Consider the following 23,512-nt stretch of genomic DNA (forward strand, 5'->3'; position numbering starts at 1 on the left):
GCAGGAAAAAGGAAGCTGTCTGCGTGATGAGCTGCAGAAACAGCAGTGGCTAGCACTCATGTGGTCCCCTTCCCACCTCCCCCCATTAGCCTGTCTGAGGGCAGAAACAGCAACTCTTCCTGCATTCCCACGCCCTCCTTCCTCCGTCTGCCCTCCTCAGCTCTGGATCAGCTAGGAGATGACAAAGAGGCCCAACAACTTGACACCACAGCCTCCCATCAGCCACTACACTAGGTGTCCAACACTGTGCTGAGGGCATTGCGTTCCCTTTCTCCAGCAACGCTTTCAACCACGATTCCTGAGGCAGGCAGGGTTACAGTCCCCATCTCACAGGGGGTGGGGAGAGTAACTTTGCTGAGCACTGGTCACCACTGTTCCATGCTGGGGCAGTGGAGATGCAGGTTCAGGGAGCTGATCTGGAGCCTACATTTCTCTGCCTCCAGATCTGCAAGGGCCTGACCAAGCACAGGAATATGGCCCAAAACAAGTGTCTTAGCCCAATATAACAACTTGCCTTGGCCATGGGGCTCTATCCCAGGGCTGACCACCACTACCAAGAAGGGCATACACACCACGAATTTCCTGGCCCTAGCTGCCTGCCCTGTGAGAGGCTATTGAGGTGGATGAGTGATTCCTGCTTCCCCCATTCTACCAGCGTGAGAAAAGAAAAGTATCAGGACCTGGAAAAGGGCATGTCCTGGTAGGTTGTGTAAGAAAAAACGTGCGGGAAGGTAAGGACTGAACTAACTATACATGAGGAACCTCCAAGGTATATCCCCGTATATGCTTAAGAAATTCGTTTTTTTTTTGTTTTTGTTTTTTTTTTTTTGTGGCGGGGAGGTTTTTGCTATAGGGCGCATGCGCTCGCCAGAAAGACAGAGAGAGACAGAAAAACAGAAAGCAAGGAATCACCCCCAAGGAGGGATGGCCACGCCACAATCCCTTCTCCTTCATTCTCCTCTCGGGATCTTGGGCATGCATGCACACACACATGCACCTGGTGTGAGTTTAAGTCACTGGGTCTGGGACTTGAACCGTGGTTGACTACATGGGAGTCCAGCGACATAGCCATTATGACAACTTCTGGTCCTGAGAAACTAGTTTTTTTTAAATAATTATTTTAATTTAATTTAATTTATTTATTTTAATTTGATCAGAAAGGGACAGAGCGAGAGAGAGGAAAGTGAGAAAGCAAGCCGCCAGGTCTGAACTTGAACTGCAATTGGCCATGTGGGAGGCCAGTGCCCTTAACCGCCATGCCTTCTGCTGGTCCCAAGAAATCAGTTCTCTTTAAAAGTTTATTTATTGGGACCAGCGGTTAGCATAATGACTGTCGCTGGACTCCCATGTAGTCAACCATGGCTCAAGTATCAGGCCCAGTGGCTTAAACTCACGCCGGGCGCGTGTGTGTGTGTGTGTGCCCAAGATCCGAGAGGAGAATGGAGGAGAGGGGATTGCAGTGTGGCCATCCCTCTTTGGGGGTGATTTCTCACTTTCTGTCTCTCTGACTCTCTCTGTCTTCCTGGTGAGTGCATGCACCCTACAGCAAAAACCTCTCAAAAAAAAAAAAAGTTTATTGGGAACCAGCAGTTAGTGTAATGGCCATGTCGCTGGACTCCCACGTAGTCGACTGCGGTTCGCGACCCGGACCCGGTGACTTAAAACTCACGCCAGGTGCGTGTGCGTGCGTGCCCAAGATCCCGAGAGGAGAATGGAGGAGAAGAGATTGCGGTGTGACCATCCCCTCTGGGGGGTGATTTCTTGCTTTTTGTCTCTATGTCTCTCTATGTCTGTTTGGCGAGCACACGCGCCCTATAGCGAAAATCTCTCTCTCAAAAAAAAAAAATGTTTATTTATCTATTTTTTTCATGGGAGAGAGAGAGAGACAGAGAGACAGAGAGACAGACAGAAAGACAGAAAGACAGGAATTCCCAACAGGGTTTTTAAGCTATTGGTGATCTATCCCCAATCTTAGCTGGCGGTGTGCTCAGAGGTTGCAGAATTTCAACCTGGGACCTCCCCCATGTGGGTCCATTTGTGTTACCACCGTGCTACCACCCAGCCTTGGAAATTAGTTTTTGATTAAAGGTGTAAAATACCCCAATCCATTGAGATCACTAACATCAGAGCATCAGAGATTAAGTGCTGAAACTTCCTGGAAATATGGCTCTGCAGAACTTTGTTCTTTCTTTCCTTTTTTTTTTTTTAGGTTTCTGCCACAGGGCACATGCACTCACTGGGGAGAGAGAGACGGAGAGAGACAGAGAGGGAAAGTGAGAAATCAGCCCCGAGGGGGAATGCCATGCCATAATTCCTTCTCCTCCAGTCTCCCCTTGGGATTTTGGGCACACACATCTTGTGTGATTTTTAAGCCACTGGGCCTGGGACTTGAACTGTGGGAGGGGCCTGTGTCTTAACTGTCACACCATCTGCTTGCCCCTCTTTTCTTTCTTTCTTTCTTTCTTTTTTTTTTTTTTTCCTTAAAAAATTTGCTATGGGGTGCATGTGCTCACCAGAAAGAGAGGGAAAGTGAGAAAGCACCTCCCAGGGGGATGATCACACTGCAATCCCTTCTCCTCCACTCTCCTCTCAGGATTTCGGGCATGCATGCACATGAACCCAGTGTATTTTTCAAGCCACCAGGCCTGGGACTTGAACCTTGTGGTTGGCCATGTAGGATCCAGCTGCCTTTGCCACCACACCACTGGCTGGCCCTTCAGAAGTTTTTCTATAAAGCCTCTTTAACCTATTCCAGCTCAGAGAGGTTTTTTCACCTTCTCTGAATTTTTATTGCAATTAGATCCCAAACATGGGATCTGTCTATATGTTTTTACCCCTTTAGAAACTCATCGAGGGCAGGAAGCAGGGACAAAATCTCCTCAAGAGATTTTAAAGTGTGAGTTGGCAAGTTGCAGTAGAAGGAGACATGCATCTACTGCCAGGAGGCCGGGGCGATCTTCCTATCAACAGCTGTGAGAAGCCAGCATGCTCTGGCATTGCCAGAAAAGAAGGAATCAGGAGACCTGGACTCCACGCAGGGCCTGTCTCCTTGGCAAGTCGCTTGTCAGGCTCTGTCTCCTTATCTGTTCTAGGAAAATGATAATACTGGTCCAGCTTTCCTCCCATGAGGGGCAAATCAGACAATACAGGTGAAAGTGCTTTGCGTGATGTAAAAAATTCTGCCAGTGAAAATGGCTTTATTTCTAAGGAGTTCCTTAAGCTTCTTTTTTTTGGTTTTGGTTTTTGTTTTTATTTTTGGTTTGCTATAGGGTGCCTGTGCTTGGTAGAGACATAGAGAGGGAAAATGAGAAATCACCCAGGGGGGATGGCTACGCTGCAATCCCTTCTCTGTTCTCCATTTGGCATCTTGGACACTCACACACATGCGCCCGGCATGATTTTCAAGTCAACAGGTCCAAGACTCAAACCACACAGTGGATCCAGCACCTTCACCTTCATGCCACCTTCTGGCCCTAAGCTTCTTTTATTTTTAACACCAGGTCATTGCATGCAGAAGCCATTCATCCAAAACACACTGGTAGGGAGTTAAAAGAAAAATAATTGGGAAAAATAAGAGCGAAGGAAGGTGCATCAGAAACATGAGCCCACCAGGAAGGCTAAAAGAGGCTGACCTGAGAGCAAGACCCAGGTGACACTTACATAAGCAGATGGCAGCCAGGAGTCGAAGGCCTGACTCTGGGGGGAAGCAGGTGGGGAAGAGCGGCTGTAGCACGTAGTTGGAGAAGGTGAGGGCGATGACAGCTTGGTTGGTGGGGTAGATCACCAGCACAGCAATCCACAGCCTCAGGAACCTGGAGGAGGAACAGAACACCCCCCGCCAACAGGCATGGCAGGGATCAGAGGCATCAGGAGAAAGCCCAGGCAGGCCAGTGGGCAGCCACTAGCAGAGACAGGCAGGCTAATGGCACGCATCTCCCTTTTTGTTTTCAGGGATGCTGAAGAGCCCAGCCCTCACTCCCACTCCCACATGAGACACCCAGCCCTCTGCAATGACAATAAAATGGTTTAACGATGAAGAGCTAAGTTTCAACTAGCACTAACACAGTCTTGGCATTCTTTCTCTCTCCCCTCTCCTTTCATCATCTCCTCTGCACTCTGGCCCTCAGCACCCAATGGTGGAAAAATAAAACGTGTTAACTCTAGAATTCCGGCAGTTAGGACACGCTAAGGGTGTGGCCCTCATGCAACTGTCAGGAGGGGCTCTGAGTGCGGGTTTCTTGGGGAAGCATCTTCCACACCCTTTGGCCCAGTGGTCAGGGTTGACCTCTTCCACAGCAGGGACAGAGAAGCTGGGGAAATTCAAGATCAGGGAGGCCATTGTCCTTGGTAATGTGAGTAGAGGGTGTGCTGTATCTTACATGGTCACCCTCATTTGGGATGTGCTCTCCTTGGTAGTCTGTGGTCAGTGCTGTCACAGAGCTTGCTCTCACTCATCGACTCTTGTCCACTAAGATGAGCATAGCGATTCAAACTACATACCAGTTCCCCTGTTACTCTTAGGATTATCAAGAGGACAGAAGATTACACAGCAACCATGACTCAGAGGCAAAAGAGAGAAGCAGCACTCTGGAGACGGGACTCGAACCGGTCTCAGCTTCCTCCAATCTGACTTTTTTCTGCACCATCTTTTTCCTTTTCCTCTAGAGCATTCAGACGTCCATAGATCCTCTTACCCAGCCAGTCCTCCAAAGATGTCCTTGACGTAGGAGTAGTCACCTCCAGATTTGGGGATGGTGACTCCGAGCTCAGCATAGCAGAGGGCTCCCACAGCTGTGATGAGACCTGTCACAATCCAGACGATGAGAGCAAGGCCCACGGAGCCGGCGTTCTCCAGCACGCCCTTTGGCGAGACAAAGATTCCAGAGCCAATGATGTTCCCTGCATGAGACACCAGGGTGAGAAGGAGAGAAAACGGTCAGGGAGCGACAGGATTGGCATTTGCAGGGTGGTCTCATCTCTGAGCTGATTCTAAAATGCCTTTGAGATGTGTAAATGATCTTTAGGCAGGTGTGTCTAGCAATAATTCTTCCTAGATAGGGTAAAGAGGAGCAGAGGGCCAGCCCATGGCCTATTGGTTAAGGGAGTCAGATCCATATAGCTAATACAGTTTGAATTCCAGTCTGAGCAGCTTGAAAACATTCCAGGTTGTGTATTTGTGCCCTAAAATCCTAATAAGATGAAGAAATGGAGGTGAAGGGATTGTGGCGTGACCACACCTCATTAGGGTGTGCTTTCTCCCTCTCCCTCTTTCCATTTGTTTGGTGAGAGCATATGCCCTCTGGAAAATTAATTTTAAAAAAGGAGCAGTGGGGCCGGCAGGAGGCATGGTGGTTAAGGCACTGGACTCCCACATGGTCGACCATGGTTCAAGTCCCAAACCTGGCAGCTTGCTCTCTCACTTTCCTTCTGTCTCTCTCTGAGAGTTGTTTTTGTTGTTGTTTTTGCTATAGGGCGTGTGCACTCGCCAGAAAGACAGAGAGAGATAGAGAGAGAAAAAGTGAGAAACCATCCCCCCACAGGGCGGATGGCCATGCTGCAATCCCTTCTCCTCCATTCTCCTCTTGGGATTTTGGGCACGCATACACACGCACCTGGCATTAGTTTAAGCCACCAGATTCGGGACTGGAACCGTGGTCAACTACATGGGAGTCCAGTGACACAGCCATTCGCTAACTGCTGGTACCCCCCTCTGTCTCTCTCTGTTTTTCTCTCCCTCACTCTGTCCCTCTCTGGTCAAATTAAAATAAATAAAGTTTAAAAATAAAAAAATTAATTGGACCAGTAGGTGGCGTGGTGGTTAAGGTGCTGGACACTCCCACATGGCCGACCTCGGTTCGAGTCCCGGACCTGGTGACTTCCTTTCTCACTTTCCCTCTCTCTCTTTCCTCCTCTGTGTCTCTCTCTGGTCAAATTAAAATAAAATGAGTGAATAAATAAAATTAAATAAATAATTATTTAAAAAATTAAAATTTTTTTAAAAAATTAATTATTAAAAAAAAAAGAGGAGCAGAGAATTGACATATATTGACTAGGAACTTGGCCAGGTACTTTCCAGTACTCATAAATCCTTAGGTCAACCCTATGGAGTCGGATGCGAGTCATCTACATCCACACAGCAGTAAGTGATGGCGTCAGTACTGAACCTCAGAACCCTCTAACTGGGCTAAACATGGTCTGTCAGAGGTGAAAAGGGCCTCAAGATTGGCTGAAAATGGCAGAACTGGAAAAGTGGGCTGCTCTCAGAAACCATTTGCCAGTTAAGAAAGCTTCAAAAACGAGCCAAAGGGCAATACTTTTTAACAGATTGCAGTCACACCCATGATTGGGGGTTTTCAAGACTTATGAGTGTGGACAGCACTCCTGGATGCTGGCTTCTGCTCCAGACACAGCAGCCTTACCCGTGGTGAAGAACTGTAATAACCCTATAAAACAGTCTCGTAGGTTGGACGCGGTTAGTAGGACTGTGATATGTGCAAAGCCTCAGCACTGTACTCTTCCAAAGGTCGTCCCCGTGGTTGTTTCATGTGACACAACCACCTTACAGAATTGAGGCAAAGGAGGAAGGCAGGCATTTCTCTATTTTACAAATGAAAAGAGTAAGATATGGAGGGGTTAAGTGGCTTTCTCCAAATTCCACAGCTACTCATGGGTAAAATTGGATCTAGAAGTCAGTCTCCTGATGTTTAATCGGGTGCTTTCCACTAATCCACTTCTGCTTCCGTATGCAAGGGGCCAATTTTCTCCTAGGAGGTGAGGCCAGCCGCAAGTACTGAATGCTTAGCCATCAGGCTGTGTGTGTTAGGCTGTGGAGAAGTGGGAGTGTGGGGGCAGTTCCCCACATGCTTCTTCCAAACTTTTCCTTTGTCCACATCTTCTGATTAAAGCAGGTAATCAAAGTGCGTTGAATAGGCACTTGGGAAACCCTCTCTTTGTGCCCCTCCCCACCCACTAGACACCTGAGGGAAGAGTCAGAGACTACGTGGATTTGGGTAGAAACACGAAACTGGAGTACTATAAGGCCAATTGGATTTGACAATGTCTTGAGTACATTTAAGATTCCCACCGTCTCTCGAGTGGTTTGGAACCAGTGAGATGGAGAGTGTAAAGTTCAATGCTCAACTTTCGAAAACTGACTTTATCTCAACCCTAACTCAACCTCAACCCAGACCCGAAACTGTTACTTTTAAAGCAAAATTCAACTCTCAGTCTAGGACCAGGCATCTCTCTACTGCAGTTACAGAGAAAGAGAAGAGAACATCCACATTCTTTTATTGATTTATTTGGAGAGGTTTTTGCTATAGGGCGCGTGCACTCGCCAGACAGACAGAGACAGACAGAGAGATAGAAAGTGAGAAATCACCCCCGAGGGAGGATGGCCATGCCGCAATCCCTTCTCTTTCATTCTCCTCTCAGGATCTTGGGCACGCACGCACATGTGCCCGTCGTGAGTTTAAGCCACCAGGTCCAGGACGCGAACTGCGGTTGACTACGTGGGAGTCCAGTGACATAGCCATTACGCTAACTGCTGAGAACAACCACATTCTTTTATTTATTTATTTGGAGAGGTTTTTGCTATAGGGCGCGTGCACTCGCCAGACAGACAGAGACAGACAGAGAGATAGAAAGTGAGAAATCACCCCCCCCAGGGAGGATGGCCACGCCGCAATCCCTTCTCCTCCATTCTCCTCTCGGGATCTTGAGCACGCACACACACGCGCCCGGCGTGAGCTTAAGCCACTGGGTCCGGGACGTGAACCGTGGTCGACTATGTGGGAGTCCAGCGACATAGCCATTATGCTAACTGTTGGTCCCAAGAGAACAACCACATTCTAAAAGAGAATAACTTTCTCTTCCTCGGTTATGCAGAATATGCTGTCACTTTCCAAACAAAAACCGCAGTGTGAAATGATAAACGAGCGGGAGAAGGGCGGCAAGGGCAGAAAGGCAGTGGCAACCAGAGAGCCTGAAATGTAGAGTCGGAGGGCGTGGGGCCACAGCTAGGCACAGATGAGAAGGAAGCACATTTCTGTCTCCAATGTGTCTTTCTATATTTGGTGCTAAGAGTCTGTCCTCACAGAAAAGAGCTGCTAATAGAAGAAAATGCTCCATCATTAGATCTGATCTACATACCAGGCAAAGAGAAGATAAAGGAGGTTCTGCATGCCGCCAGTTTGCAAAGATTTTTCCTTTTCTTGTATGTTTACGAAAGTCTGATAGTAGGAATGCGAGGACATTTTTGGGCCTCCTCTCTTCTCAACCAGTCCCCACATGTACTTTGCACAAAGTGTTGGGTTAGTGGAGACTAAAAGATATGCTCATAGTCTCCTAGGACCCTGGACACGTTCACCCTGTCAAGTGACTTTTCCCCTGCCAAAATTAAATGTGCTGCTGTTCCCTAAAGACACCAAGTACTAGGGAATGAGAGAATGACAGACAGGGTTGCTAATATTGCTGAAAGATGATAGTAAATTCCTTGCCTAGCAGGAAGTTATCAAAAGGGTATCTATAGGGCATTCCAAAACCAGCCAAGAAAAGAGCATTGAATTAGGGTTATAAAACGAGCTCAAGGGGTTAGATAAACAATGGATACCAAGAGAAAAACAAGGTTTGACTTTGGTCTTCAAGGTACTGAAAAGGGAGGGGAACTGTTAAGTATTTCTTAGAACCAGGAGTGGCTGCCCCAAGGAGAATGTGGAGGTGGGTGTTATTTGAAAGATCTGATCTTCTTAGGAATGAACAGTGTCAATGTTCCACAAAGAGTTTTTGGAAAAACAAACATTGCAATAGGGATCAGTTAAGTCGGGATTAGTAAGCATGTCTCTTCTGCCATTGCTCAGATACTTTTAGAGTGTGTACGCTCTCTCCAGTGCTCTAGGTGGCAAGAGCCCCTGGAAGGTGGAATGTGAACACCAACTACCGTTTGAGGCCACCCACTTCCTGCCTCTACTTCTTCTTGGAGGCTCCCTGACATTCCAGGCAGGTGCCAGAGTGATTGTGAGAGTCACAGTAGATTGGCATTAGAACAAAAGTTCTCAATTTTTTTAAATTTAAATTTAAATTTTATTATTATTATTATTTTTTTGGAGAGGAAAATTTAAATTTAAATTTTATTATTATTATTTTTTTTTTTGGAGAGGTTTTTTGCTATAGAGCACATGCACTCATCAGAAAGACAGAGAGACAGAGAAACAGAAAGCAAGAAATCACCTCCCTGGGGGAATGGCCACACCGCAATCCCTTCTCCTCCATTCTCCTCTTGGGATCTTGGGCACCCATGCACACACGCCCACTGTGAGTTTCAGCCAGAGTCTGGGACTCGAACCACAATCGACTACATGGCAGAGTCTGGGACTCGAACCACAATCAACTACATGGGAGTCCAGCGACATAGCCATTATGCCAATTGCTGGTCCCAAAGTTCTCAATTTTATACAAATTGGGTCATGGGCCAGCAGGTGGCATGGGGTTAAGGCACTGGACTCCCATATGACCCACCACAGTTTGGTCCCAGACCCCTTGGCTTGGGAATCACACCGGGCATGTGCTGAGTGCCCAAAATCCTGAGAGAAGAATGGAGGAGAGGGGATTGAAGCATGGCCTTCCCTCTTTTTTATTTAACTTTATTTATTATTATTTTTATTTTCCAGTTTGATCAGAGAGAGTCTGGGACATGAACCATGGTCAACCATGTGGGAATCCAACGCCTTTAACCACCATGCCTTCTGCTAGCACCCTGGCCCTCACTCTGTCTCTCTCTAGTGAGTGCACACACCCTGTGGCAAAAAAAAAGAAAAGTACTATCTAGCCTAAACTGAGCACTAGGAACAGGAATAAGAGGATGCCTCTTTCTGAGTCTGAGAAGCCACAACCTAGAAAACCAGAGTCTCTAAGGACATTTCCTCCATCTTAGTAGACCCAGGAACCTCTGCAGGGGAGGAATGTCACTCACAGCTATGTTCTGAGACTGAAATAAAATTTATGTTATATTTATTAAAAATTAATATCTACGTACCCAATCTTTAATGTGACCGTTTCGCTAATATTCATGATTTCCCCCACTAGATTGACTGCAAGCTCCATGAAACCAGAAAATATGCTGCCTTCCCTCACCTCATGTGTTTGTGATGACATAAATGTTGTCTGACTCAGCAAGTTCACATACCTGTTTCTTTTTTTACTTTTCTAGACTTATTTTTAAAATTTTTATTTATTATTATTTTAAAAATTGCTGTAGGGCCCGTGCACTCACCAGAGAGGGACATAACAGAGAGAGAGAGAGAGAGAAAGTAAGCAAGCTGCCAGATCTGGGACTTGAACCACAGTTGGCCATGTGGGAGTCCAGCACTTTAGCCACTATATCACCTGCTGGCCCTAAACATACCTGTTTCTTAGGAACTCTAAATCCTGTGAAAATGGTGAGTGTGAACTCATGCCGGGTGCTTGTGCATGTGTGCCCAAAATCCTGAGAGGAGAATGGAGGAGAAGGGATTTTTGTGTGGTCATCCCCTCTGGGGGATGATTTCTCACTTTCTGTCTTTCTGTTTTTCCAGCAAGCACATGCACCCTATGGCAAAAAAAATCTCTCTTGAAAAAAGAAAAAAAGCAATGAAAATGGTGAGTGTGTATTGTGGGCAGTTGAGTAAAGCAACTCACTTATTTTACTACCGAGGAAAGCAGACTGGCTATTATAGCCATCACCAAGTTACAGGAGAAGAAAATAGAGTGACTATCATTCCCATTTTCCAAATGGGGAAAATGAAGGAGATACTATTATCCCTATTATTACGGGCAATTGTTTGGTTAAATCACAGGGTAAGTTAGTAGTGGCCAGACTGGAACCTATATCTTCTGTCTGTCACAGTCTCAAGCTTATCTCTGAAAATAGATCTTACATCACCTGGGGTCTGTCCTCTGTGCTCTCTAGGTGGTGGAAATGGTTCACAAAAAGCACTCATTACAGAACTGGAACACAGATCTGATTCCTTCTTCTATTGCGATCCCTCTTCCAGTGGTGAGGTATGTTTATAAAACCCTCATGCCTATTACCTTCTTGATTCTCATGACTGCTTTCTGAGGCCTGCAGCACGGGTCCTATCATTCCTACTCTACTTTGCAGAAACAGAGGCTCAGAGAGGTAAAGAGACTTATGCCTGCACAGGTAGCAAGGCCTGGAAGAGAGATCAGGTGCTCGGACTCCTGGCCCAGAATTCCTTCCACAACTCCATAAAACCTCTCCTCTGAAAATTATACAACAAATACTTTAACTGCAGGCCTTTAAACTAGGACACTGTCCAAATGAGATTTTCCTGGAGTAGCTTTGTAAAGGAGAACTGGGAAAGGGCTCTTCTACCTTGACTTTGAACCTTTCTTGGAGTTATAGGAAGAAAGTTGATTACTGTAGAGTTTTTTTTTTTTTTTTTTTTTTTTTTTTTTTTTTTTTTTTTTTTTTTTTTCTCCTTTGTTTTACTCTTAGACTCATGGTCTATAAAGCCATTAAAGAAATGAGAGGCACATCTGTCTGGTATTGCTGAGGTACGTGAGGTCAAGGTTTTAGTCCTGCTTCCATCCGCCCCAATTAATCAAGCAGTCATCTTACCACACAGATCTTTAGTGAAAAATGGATTTTAAGATGCCTGGACAATGAGGCCCAGCTTGGCTTGTTCTGTGAAAGAAAAGCCAAGCAAACCATTCCATTAAAAAGGGCCAAGTTGTATCAGTGGGCAAGTCTTCACTAGAAAAATTGCTGGAATTGAGAAAATCCGTATTTGCCATGAATAATCACTACCTTCCCCACCTGTAGGCCTATAGCCACGTAACACTCATTACGGCATTACTCACATATAGGCCTGTCCACACTAGAATGCTGTAGCCATCAAAGTATTTCCTAGGGCATGGGATTACAGACTTCTAATACCCAACTGGCACTTACATCCAAAAGACTTTGGCCTTCCTCACTAGTCTTGAAATCTAGCCACAGCTTTCTCCTGGGGCTTGGAGGTTCTGACCATTTCCATGATGTCCAAAGAAAGCAGAAGTGAACTTGCTTGTGCTTCTTCCATAAAGTGCTTGGGGGAAGTCTCAGAGGTTTTCAGGGCTAGGGGAACAGTGTGGAAGCAAGGTCTAGTATGCTGAGGCTGGGCTTTGTTTTTCATACAGATCTGGAAGCTCACCATGCTTCTTATCCTGTATACACTGCCCCATCAGGACAGTACAAACAGCTACCTCAGGGCAGATTAAGACTCTGACATATGCTCTGCAGAGTTCCATTTCCTACGGAGCAGAGATGTGGAAGGTGCTGCAGGATTTCACAGTGGATTTCTTACTGGAAATGTGAAAAGAGCCACTGAGTCCTTGCCCGACCACTCACAAACCACTTCATCTGTAGAAGGGGTGTCATTGTTTCTGCCCTATTCACCTCACAGGGCTGTCTGAGGATCGAGAGAGATCACATGTATGTGAGGCACTTTATAATTTGTGAGATGCTAACAGATACAGGGAATTACTCAGATTTGTAGCAGTAGGGACAGAGACGAGCCCTAGAAGAATCTGATGGGCTTGCTTTGGAAGCTTGGCTCCAAAACAGCACTAGATAGCCAGGATCATGAGGTATTTTCTGAGTCATTTGTCTCCTTGTCTAGATATAATTGTTAGATGCTGCAGGTGGGCGGGCAGCAGGTAATTGAATCTCAAAGAGTATTTACTGAGCGCCCACTCTGAACATGCTTGCTTTGGAAGGTAATTGGAAAGCACTTGTTCACACATGGACTTTTAATGAAACGGATGCAGTCAACCACCACCCACCAGCCACTGAAAGACAGGCATTGCAGCCCACAGGGCTAAGAGCTCGGAGGCCTCAAACATGCCCATTAAGACCTCACATCCTGCCTATGGCAGTTCCCTGCCTGGTTGGGGAACCAGGCACCTGCAGTGAGAGGCTTTGTCTTCTCCAGTGGTTTTCCAACAGAGACAGTTTTGTATCCCACCTCAAGGGAACAGTGGGCAATGTCTGTAGACACTTTTGATTATCATATCTGGAGTGGGGGTGCGACTGGCACCTAGGGTGTAGAGGCCAAGGCTGCAGCTAAAAACCCTAAAATGAACAGGACAGAGCCCACAACAAGGAAGTAGCTGGCCCAAAGGGTAACAAAGCCAAAGTCGAGAAGCTCTGTTTGACCTTCAAAGCCTCAATGCTACCATCTATTTAGTCTCCAAAGTCTCTCTCAGATTTGAACCTGGATTATTTTTTCTTTCTTTTTTAGCTAAGCACAAAAATGTATTGTTCATCGGAATAATTCACTTTATTTATATTTTTATTACCTTGTGTGTGTGTGTGTGTGTGTGTGTGTGCTAACAGGTATGTTCGCTTACCTCAGAGAGACAGAGAAAGGAGAGGAAAAAACTCCCACCATGGGGAACGATCACACCACAATCCCTTCATCTCTCCCACACTTTGGAATTTGGGACACACATGCACACAGTGCCTAGCATTCCTCTCAAGCTGCCACGTCCAGGACACAAACCACACAGCTGGCAGGTGGGATCTAGCTACCTTAACCCTTAGGTCACAGAACCAACTTGCGTAATTCATTTTTAAACTAAATTTTGTTTTTATTGTGGTAAAAACACCTAACACAGGGCCAGCAGGTAGTGTAGAGGTTAAGGCAGCTGGATTCCAGAAGCCAACTCCATAATTTGAGTCCTTGAAAATCAGACGAGTACTTGTGTGCCCACAATCCTAAAAAGAGAGTGAAGGAGAAGAGATTGCAGTGTGACCATCCCCTCTGAGGGGTGATTTCTCACTTTACCCCTCTCTCCCTCTCACTGTCTCTGTGATGAGCACATGCACCCACTGCCAAGCTTAAAAAAAGGTATCATAAAATGTAACTATCTTGGGACCAGCAGTTAGCGTACTGGCTATGTTGCTGGACTCCCATATAGCCAACCACGGTTCAAGTGCCTGGCTTGGTGGCTTAATCTCACGCGGGGCGCATGTGCTTGCGTGCCCAAGATCCCGAGAAGAGAATGGAGGTGAAGGGATTGAGGTGTGGCCATTCCTCCTGGGGGGTGATTTCTCACTTTCTGTCTCTCTGTCTTTCTGGCGAGTGAACGCACCCTATAGCAAAAATCTCTCCAAATAAATAAATAACCACTTAACTATTTTAAAGTCTACACTTCAGTAGTATTAAGGAAATTTCCAAGGTTGTGAAATAATCTCTAATAGATGAATTGTTTTCTATTGTTATTATTTAATAAACACATTCAAAGCACTTACCAGTTAAATAGGTGGGGATACAAAAACGTGTCTCAGTTCCTGCTCTCGAGGAATTGTGTGAGAAGACATAGAAGCAGACACAGAGCCGGCAACAGCAGATAGAGAAGAAGTTGCATGAGAGCTTTGCAATATGTGACGAGATACTGCGGATGGAAAAGGTCACTGGCATGAGCTGTTCAGAAAAGCCTTCCTGGGAGAGGGGAAGCTGATGAGTAAATAGACTCAAATCAACAGAGAGGAAAGAAAAAGCAGTTGGCTGGCGGTTGAGCAGACCAGACTTGGGCTGAATCAGGCAGTTCTTATCATCTGATCAATCCAATCTCAATTTGTGATCCAGAATTAGTGACTGTATGGGTTAGGGGTGGGAGAGGATGAGCTTAAGGAGAAAAAGAAACTACAATTTATCAAACGTATCCATAGGGTAAGGGTTTTGTTTTTAATATTCCACAGGCAACTTTCATTTTATAGCTAAACAGATATAATGAACGTGTTCAAAGATAGAAAGATTATAAATAGAGAAGCAGTTTGCAAACCCAAGATGACCGCTGAAGCCCATGCTCTACTGCTGTATCCGAGATGGCTCCTCCCTTTCTACAGCACACAGATGCAACTCCTGGAAAATTTTGTTTCAAGCTTTTTACTTGCAGCGCCAGGGCTCAAACGCCTCCTTATCCCCAAGGCAACCCAACCGCCTATACAGCTGCATACTAAACATCCTACACTGAGTTGTACTCTAAAGAAGCAGACACAGAACCCCTTAAAGTATGTACTGATATGTGTAGGAAAAGCACACTGATAATTCTGTAGCAACAGGACTCAGAGTAATCTGCCTTCATGTACAGCTCAGTGGGAGGCTGCTCTCCCGGGTACATCTTCAGCATATTGTGAAACCCTCTCCCAGAAGTGACGTCACTGCCAACGCTGAGGATATTTAAAGCAGGGAACAAACCAATGGGAAGACTTGTGACTATGATGAAGGAAGAGGGGTGAGATGTGATCGATAAAGCTTTTCAGCTCAAACTTCACCCTTTCTATATATAAAGCAGCTTAAAATAGATTTGAAGGCTTATTTTGCTTCTATAAAACTCACCACTGTTCAGCAAGAGGCCTAACATATAATATGCTCAGTGAGTGTTAAAATAGGGAATCATTTCCAATCCTATGACTAGCAGTCCCCACCCTGGTCCCAGGAAGTAGCCTGTAGCTCACCATCCAGATCTCCAGGGAAAAGGGACTTGGAAGAGGTGGAGGGAGGCTCCTTTCAAGCTTATTCTGGGAGGGGAAGGAGGCATGGCCCTTCCTGCTCAGCATAGTCAAGAGGGAGTTAAAAGTGGGAAGAGAATAGCTTCTAGCCCCTGGGTTCCTGAGTAGATCTTGTTTTCTATATATGCCTGCGATCACGTGCCGCTGTCTGCTTTTCTAGATCTACTCCACCTGCCCCCCACAAAAACCACAACAGGACAGTAACAACACAGATGTGATCACGTGCCGCTGCCTGCTTTTCTAGATCTACTCCACCTGTCCCCCACAATAACCACAACAGGACAGTAACAACACAGATTCCTGAAGCAGTTCTTTGTAGACAGCTGTGCTGCTGGATTACCCCTCAGAGGAATGCAGAAAACGAAAAACCTGGCAACTTGAGAAGCCCCAACCAGTAAGTCCCACACCTCTCTCTCCCACTTCAATACGCCGCTCATTTAATTCAGTAAAGTTGTATAGACTCTGTTGGTTTCTCAAAGAAGGTCTTCTGAGCCAGCCAGTGGTGGTTAAGGCAGCTTGATCCTACATGGTCAGTTTCATGGTGTGAGTCCCAGACTCAGTAACCTGAAAAGAGCGCCAGGTGTGTGTGTGTGTGTGTGTGTGTGTGTGTGTGTGTGTGCCCAAAATCTCCGGAAGTAAATGGAGAAGAAAGAATTGCAGTATAGCCATTCCTCTGGGGGGGAGGGGTGCTTTCTCACTCACTCTCTCTCTCTCTCCCCTCCTCCCTCCTCTGTTAAGCACATGCACCCTAGAGCAAATAAACAACCAAATAAACAAACACAGTCATTTGATTTGGATGTAGGATGTAAAATGGGCTGATTGGGGAACCAGCAGTTAGCGGAACCAGCAGTTAGCGTAATGGCTATGTCGCTGGACTCCCATGTAGTCGACTGCGGTTCGTGTCCCGGACCCGGTGGCTTAAAACTCACGCCGGGTGCGTGTGCGTGCATGCCCAGGATCCCGAGAGGAGAATGGAGGAGAAGGGATTGCGGCATGACCATCCCCTCTGGGGGGTGATTTCTCGCTTTCTGTCTCTATATCTCTCTCTGTCTCTCTGGCGAGCGCACGTGCCCTATAACAAAAACCTCTCCAAAAAAAAAAAAGGGCTGACTGGTTCTGTCTATTAGAAGCAGTATTTTACCTGCTAGGTTCCTATTTTCTTTCCCCCTCTAAATGTCTCTCACTGTCTGTGTACCTCTGTTCTTTTGGAGAGGTTGTTTTTTTTTGTTTTTTTTTTTGATATAGGGCGTGTGCGCTCGCCAGACAGAGAGAGACATAGAGACAGAAAGCGAGAAATCACCCCCCAGAGGGGATGGTCACGCCACAATCCCTTCTCCTCCATTCTCCTCTCGGGATCTTGGGCACACACGCACACGTGCCCGGCGTGAGTTTTAAGCCACCAGGTCCGGGACGCGAACCGCGGTCGACTACATGGGAGTCCAGCGACATAGCCATTATGCCAACTGCTGGTTCCCTGTACCTCTGTTCTTCGAGAGAACATATGATAGCCTTGAAAGTTGCAGGTTCACCTAAATTGTTCCTTGAGCCCTAGGGTTCCCAGACGCTGGAAGCATGTAACAGGGCCCCGGTCCTAGCCACCTTGCACCCCAGGTTGTAAAACGTTTTGTTTAAGCCCGGTTGCTTCAGAGTTCAACTAGCTGGATGAGAAGCTGGGCTCTCCGCCTCTACCCAGTGATCTTTCTGAACCTTTCATATCCATAACAGTACTTATTGCATGACATTAGCTGAGAATATCCTGAAAGCACTGATGAAGCACTGTGTACCTGGTGCACGGAAGCTCAGTAAATGGTAGTCATTTACTATTATTAACCTGGTGAATACAGCCTTTCACTACTCCCCAAGATGTGCTTGTCTTGAAATGCCTACGAACTGGCTTTAGTCCAGAGTTTTCTTCGAGAACAATGAGAGTTTTAATCATGTTTTCATCCTGAATGAACCAAATCCTAATCCTTCCATGTTATTTTATTTTTTTTTAAATTGAAGTACAAACTCAAGAAGCAATTTTCACACTCCCTCTCTCTGGTCAACATCCAATAGACATTTTGGATGTTAGAAGCTCATATGTCATATTAGAGACTAAACTGTAAAATCTTCTGAAGTGGTATAGACTACACAGGTCTGAAATCTTTTGGATGTGAAAATTTTCCAAGTCAGCCCAGTGCCATTTCAGTACAGTTATAGCTACAGCTGTCTCTGTTGATAGGTAACCTTAAATGTTTGTTTCTCCAACTTTTTCAGTAGACATCTCTGGTCTTCCTAGACTCCAATATCAGGATTATCTTCGTCCGTGGCCACTCTCCACCATGCAGTACACATCAGCCTTTCCCCTCCTTTCTTCATTACCAATGAGAAATGGGGAACAGTTGGGTTGGCCCCATGGGGGCCAGTGCTGTGCATAGGGGGCCAGATCCCATGGCCAGCAGGTGACATAGTAGTTAAAGACGTTGGACTCCCATGCGGGTGACCACAGTTCAAGTCCTGGACCCACAGTTTAAAACTCCTGCCGGGCATGTATCTGTACAAGCCTGAGAGGAAAATGGAGAAGGGATTATGGAGGAATCCCCTGGAGGGTGATTTTCTTGCTGTCTTTCTGGTGAGCTCATGTGCCCCATAGCAAAAATCTCTCTTTCAAAAAAAAAAAAAAGATCCTTATGGCCCACTGTGATTGAAATCCTGGCCCTGGAGCCTTGAATAACACCAAGGGCATACATGCCCCAAGTTCTGACAGGGTAGAGAGATAAAGGAAAAGGAGTGCCAGTGCGATTGCCCACGGAAGAAGGGGCGCTCTCTCTCTCTCTCTGGCAACTGCACATATCCTCTGGCCGTTAGAGAAAGAAAAGGGAAACGGTTAAGCAGGTTACGTTTTTTGGTATGGAGTCAGGCCACCTCAGTTATCAGTTAGTTGTATGATCCTAGACAAATAACTTACTAGCTCTGTAACTCAATTTTTCCATGTTTAAAGTAGAGATGATTATAATATCTATTTTCTTTCTTTTAATTTTTGCCAGAAGGCACATTCACTTGCCATAAAAAAGACAGAAGAGGGAGAGAGGGGGAAAATGAGAAAGCATCCCCTCCCCCATGGGAAATGGTCATGCCACAATCCCTCCTCTTCTGTCTCTCCCCCTCCTTTTGGAATTTTGGGCATGCATGCAAATCACCTAGCACATTTTCCCAGCTGCTCAGTCCAGGACTCAAACTGTGCAGTTGGACTTATGGGATCTCGTCCACCTTAACCGCCATCATGAGCCACTGGATGGCCAATAATATCTATTTTCATCTAACATGTCTGGGGATGCTGGTCCATTAAAGGAAAGTATGTGTGGGTACCATCAGTTAGTGTAATGGCTATGTTGCTGAACTCCCATGTAATTGAACGTGGTTTGAGTCCTAGACCCGGTGGCTTAAACTCACGCCGGGCGCATGTGTGTGCGTTCCCAAGATCCTGAGAGGAGAATGGAAGAAAAGGGATTGTGGCGTGGCCATCCCCCTGGGGGGTGATTTCTCGCTTTCTGTCTCTCTGTCTCTTTCTGGCGAGAGCATGTGCCCTATAGCAAAAACCTCTCAAAAAAAAAATATATATATGTAATTTTTAAAAAAAAAAAGGTATGTGTGAGGAGGACTTAATGGGAACAAGGTCTATGCTAGCCAGATCCAAGGCCCTGGTTTTCCTGCATTTGCACCAGAGCACTACCTTCTTCCACTCCAAGCCAATGCCCAGCTCCTACTGATATTGGGAAACTTCCCCACTGAGAGCACATTAACTGCTTCATCTATTAAAAGGAATAAGGGCCTCCCCTGGGTTTTAAAGGAACCCCTTTAGGGCATGGAACTAGTAGAGAATAATGCTTAAGAATTTGATTGAGAATTCAGATAAGTTCTGCATTTAAATTCTGGCTCCAGGGCTGGCTCTCCTTGGTGCAAAGATAACACACTGCTCAGGAAAAGCCAGATCTCACCGAGGCAACCCTGGTTCAAATCCACAACCCCGGGTCAGCTTGAAACATACTGGCCATGTGCATGTACCCAGGATCTCACGGGCTGGAAGACTGGAGGAAGGGGATTGTGGTGTGACCAGACTCTGTGTAGAGTACCTCTCCTTTCTCTCTCTCATTCTCCTATACACCTGTATATATTCTATCATGAAAAAAGAAGAAATAAAGTCCTAGCTCAAATACTTTTTAGTTGTGTGACCTTTGGCAAGTTGCTTACACCTCTGAGTCTCCATTTCCTTATCTGGAGGAAGAGATAAGTGCCTGCCATACAAGGATTATTGTGAGGGACAAATAAGATAATGTATATTAGGTAGTGGACAAGGACCTGGCAAACAATGTTTAATAATAACAGTTATTAACAGTAGCTCTGGTACCATTAATAAATACATTTTACTGTTCTTCACACCTGCTTTAGCTTTGGGGGATACTCCACATTCGTGGTGAAAGCTAAGCTCTTCTGTCAGCAGGTTTCGTTAGCTGAATACCTGGAGAGCAATAGCCTGGCTAGGTTAAGGTGAAGGTGATATTAAAAGATATAAATGACCTGGTGGTTAACGGAGCTGGATCCACATGGCCAGTCATGTGGTTCAAGTCCCAGCCCCAGCAGCTTGAAAAACACACTGGGTGCATGTGCGTGCATGCCTCAAATCCTGACAAGTTGGAGAAAGGGAGAAAAAGGGATTGCAGTGTGATTGTAGGAGTGTGCTTTCTCCATCTCCCCACTCCCATAAGTGTATGTGCCCTCTGGTTGGTTAAATGATCTGGGGCTTAAAGATTTTCAAGCCAGGGCCAGCAGGTGGGGTGCAGGTTGAAGCAGCTGGATCCCAAGCGGCCAACTGTGCCATTCAAGTCCTGGACCCTATGACTTGAAATCACTCCAGATGCATGTGTATTCACGCCCAGGATCCCGAGAGGAGAATGGAGGAGAAAGGATTGCAGTGTGGCCAGCCCCCGGGGGGTGATTTCTCATTTTTTTCTATTTCTCTCTGTATTTTTTCCAGCAAGCACACATGTCTTATAGCAAAACTTAAAAAAAAAAAAAAAAAGAAAAAAAAAATCAGGTCAGTGTTTCAACAACCTATCAGATAAATGTTTCTTATTATTACTATCTTCAGATTTTCAGTCCAGTTCAAATAACTGCAACCACCATTTAAGTAGCTGTTCCCTATCAGGCACTCTGCTAAGCACTAAAGATTCAGAAATGGGGACCAGCAGTTGATGTAATGGCTATGTCGCTGGACTCCCATGCAGTCGACCGCAGTTCGAGTCCCAAATCCGTTGGCTTAAACTCATGCCAGGCGTGTGTGTGTGTGTGTGTGTGTGTGTGTGTGTGCGCGCGCACCTAGGATCCCGAGAAGAGAATGGAGAAGGGACTGTGGCGTGGCCATCCCCCCCGGGGGGTGATTTCTTGTTTTCTGTCTCTCTGTCTGTCTCTGTCTTTTTGGCAAGCACACGTGCCTTATAGGGAAAACCTCTCCTCCCCCCGCCCCCCCCCAAAAAAGATTCAGAGATGTATGAGACAATTTTTTGCACAAAGAAATATCAGTTTGGCCCTCTTTTACCTATAAAATACCCCAGAATCATCTTCCCTACTCCATCTTTCCCCACTCCTTCCAGATGCCTCAATCTAGTTCTTGATAAAACCTCCCTGTGCTTTCCGCTGTTCACCTAACTTTGCCCTTCTTCAGAAGCTCTTGCACAACAAACTGTACTATTAATGTTCAACAGTCTCTGTTTAAGGCACGTGAATCTCATCTCTTCAATCAGATAAGCAACTCTCGGGCAAGAGTCTTAGTTCATTTTCTATTCCCATCACACCTGTCCTTCTTTTATTTCCTCTGTCAATATACATGATGACTGAATGAAATTTTATGAGCTTGTAGGAAATATATAATCTAAGTCATCTGGGTATGATAGGTTTGAGGCAAGTACTACTTTCCCATACCACATCACCTGACTCACTTAGGAAATCTCCTGTCTCTTTGCTTTTCACCTCTTTCTTCTATAGTGTTGACACCAGATCACTGAATTCTGCATGGAAAATGCCATCTCTATTTGTGCAGTTGGTCTTTAAAAAATCTGAATCACTATCATCCACTGGACAAGGCAGCTTCTAAGCACATTGGATAATCAACAGCCATGCAGAGGAGGAAGCCAAAAGGATTGTGCTCCTGTATCACTTTAAAAGGGAACTTTGTGTTTTATCTTTGTTTGAGTGGAGGTAGAATAATTCCTATAGCTCTACAAGAATTCTCACTTTGAAAAATATCCTGATTTTTCTGAAATTGCATATTTGGAATCTCTTTCTACCGCAGAACGCCAGAATTGTTCTTTTTTTTTAAATTTATTTTTTAAAATTTGCTATAGGGCAGGACCAGCAGATAGTGTAATGACTACGTCACTGGATTTCCATGTAGTTGACCTTGATTCAAGTCCCAGACCCAGTGGCTTAAACTCACGCTGGGCACGTGTGCGTGCGTGCCCAAAATCCAGAGAGGAGAATGGAGGAGAAGAGATTGAGGCAAGGCCATGCCTCCTGGGGGGTGATTTCTCACTTTCTGTCTCTCTGACTCTCTGTGTTTAATTTTTTTTTATATAAAAAAGAAAATTTGCTATAGGTCATTATGTGATTGTTGGAGACAGAGAGAGAGAGAGAGAGAGAATGCTCCCCCCTTCCCAGGGGAGATGGCCATGCTGCAATACCTTCTCCTCCATTTCTTTTTTTTTAAATTATTTTAATTTAATTTTATTTATTCATTCATTTATTTTAATTTGACCAGAGAGAGAGAGAATGTGTGAAAGCAAGCCGCCAGATCCAGGACTTGAACCATGGTCAGCCATGTGGGAGTATCCAGCGCCTTAACCACCATGCCACCTGCTGGTCCCCCTTCTCCTCCATTTCTTCACCCTGCTGGGATTCTGGACACACATTCACACATGTGTTTTTCAAGCCGTTGGGTCTGGGACTCAAATTGCAGAACTGGTCATGTGGGACCTAAGCCATCTTCACCACACCACTGGCTGGCCTGAGTTGTTACTCTTTTTACTGTAATGTTACTATAGGGAGTTTGGGGACTATTCCACACTGACATAGCATACAGAAGATTGTGGACATTTCAGTAGTAACATTCACCAAACTGAAGTTGTAGTTATTATACCTGAACACACCAACTTCTTTACAGTTTTGGAAAAAATGTTAAGGAGACCAAAACCTCAGTATATAGAAAAACATCCCCTACCTTTGAATACCTGTACAGATGCAGGGATAGGTGAGTAAGGCTGAGGCAGGAAGGAGGTTTGATTGTGCTTGTGGACATGCATGTGAATGGAAATCTTCCCAAAGGGAGGAAAATGCTTAATCCTTTCAATCAAACTGGTGGAAAAAGGTAATAGGCTCTTGGGCTATTTATAGACCTTAAATTGCCATGTGCTATGCATAGAGTGCTGAGCTGGTCTCATTTTTTGAGCAATTAAGATAAAGTAAAGGAGAGGCAAAGAAAATGTAATGAGAAAAAGTAATGAGAGTCAGATCATGACTATACTTTTTTTAAAAAAATAGCATTATAACTTTAGATGCCTGGAAAAATCTCCCAGCCATAGAATTAGATAAAATGGGATTCCATCTTGAAAAGAGATTGGAGATAACATGATCACTGAAGTCTGGGTGGTGAGGTGAAGAGGATTATCTGAATACTGTACTGATTTTATTTGATTTCAAGAGGTTCTCCAGTGTCACTATTGGGTGCCAAAATGTCTCAGAGCTACTGCATAAAACATGGTGTCGTCCAGTGAAACTAGTTCATAGACACGATAAACCTTCACAGAGCTCTGAAGAGATGACACAGAAATATGTCCAGGCCTGACCGTATTGCACTGTTCTCTGGGTAAAAGGGAAAGTCCTCTCCCCAAGATAGAAATTCCCACACTCCGAACTGAGAGC

The 23,512-nt window shown here is 45.5% G+C and overlaps 1 protein-coding gene across 1 annotated transcript in view; it reads right to left on the reverse strand.

Moving 5' to 3' along the window:
- The window catches only part of SLC7A8 (solute carrier family 7 member 8), a 69,651-nt gene that overhangs the window by 44,144 nt on the left and 1,995 nt on the right, over positions 1 to 23,512 (reverse strand). The window contains exons 2-3 of the mRNA XM_006144515.3: positions 4,695 to 4,899; positions 3,661 to 3,812 (exon numbers count right to left, since the gene is read on the reverse strand). Coding sequence (XP_006144577.1) covers positions 3,661 to 3,812; positions 4,695 to 4,899 — 357 coding nt within the window. The remainder of the gene's footprint in view (positions 1 to 3,660; positions 3,813 to 4,694; positions 4,900 to 23,512) is intronic.

The sequence above is a fragment of the Tupaia chinensis genome, unplaced genomic scaffold, assembly GCF_000334495.1.
Source record: "Tupaia chinensis unplaced genomic scaffold, TupChi_1.0 Scaffold000126_2, whole genome shotgun sequence".
Taxonomy (NCBI): domain Eukaryota; kingdom Metazoa; phylum Chordata; class Mammalia; order Scandentia; family Tupaiidae; genus Tupaia; species Tupaia belangeri.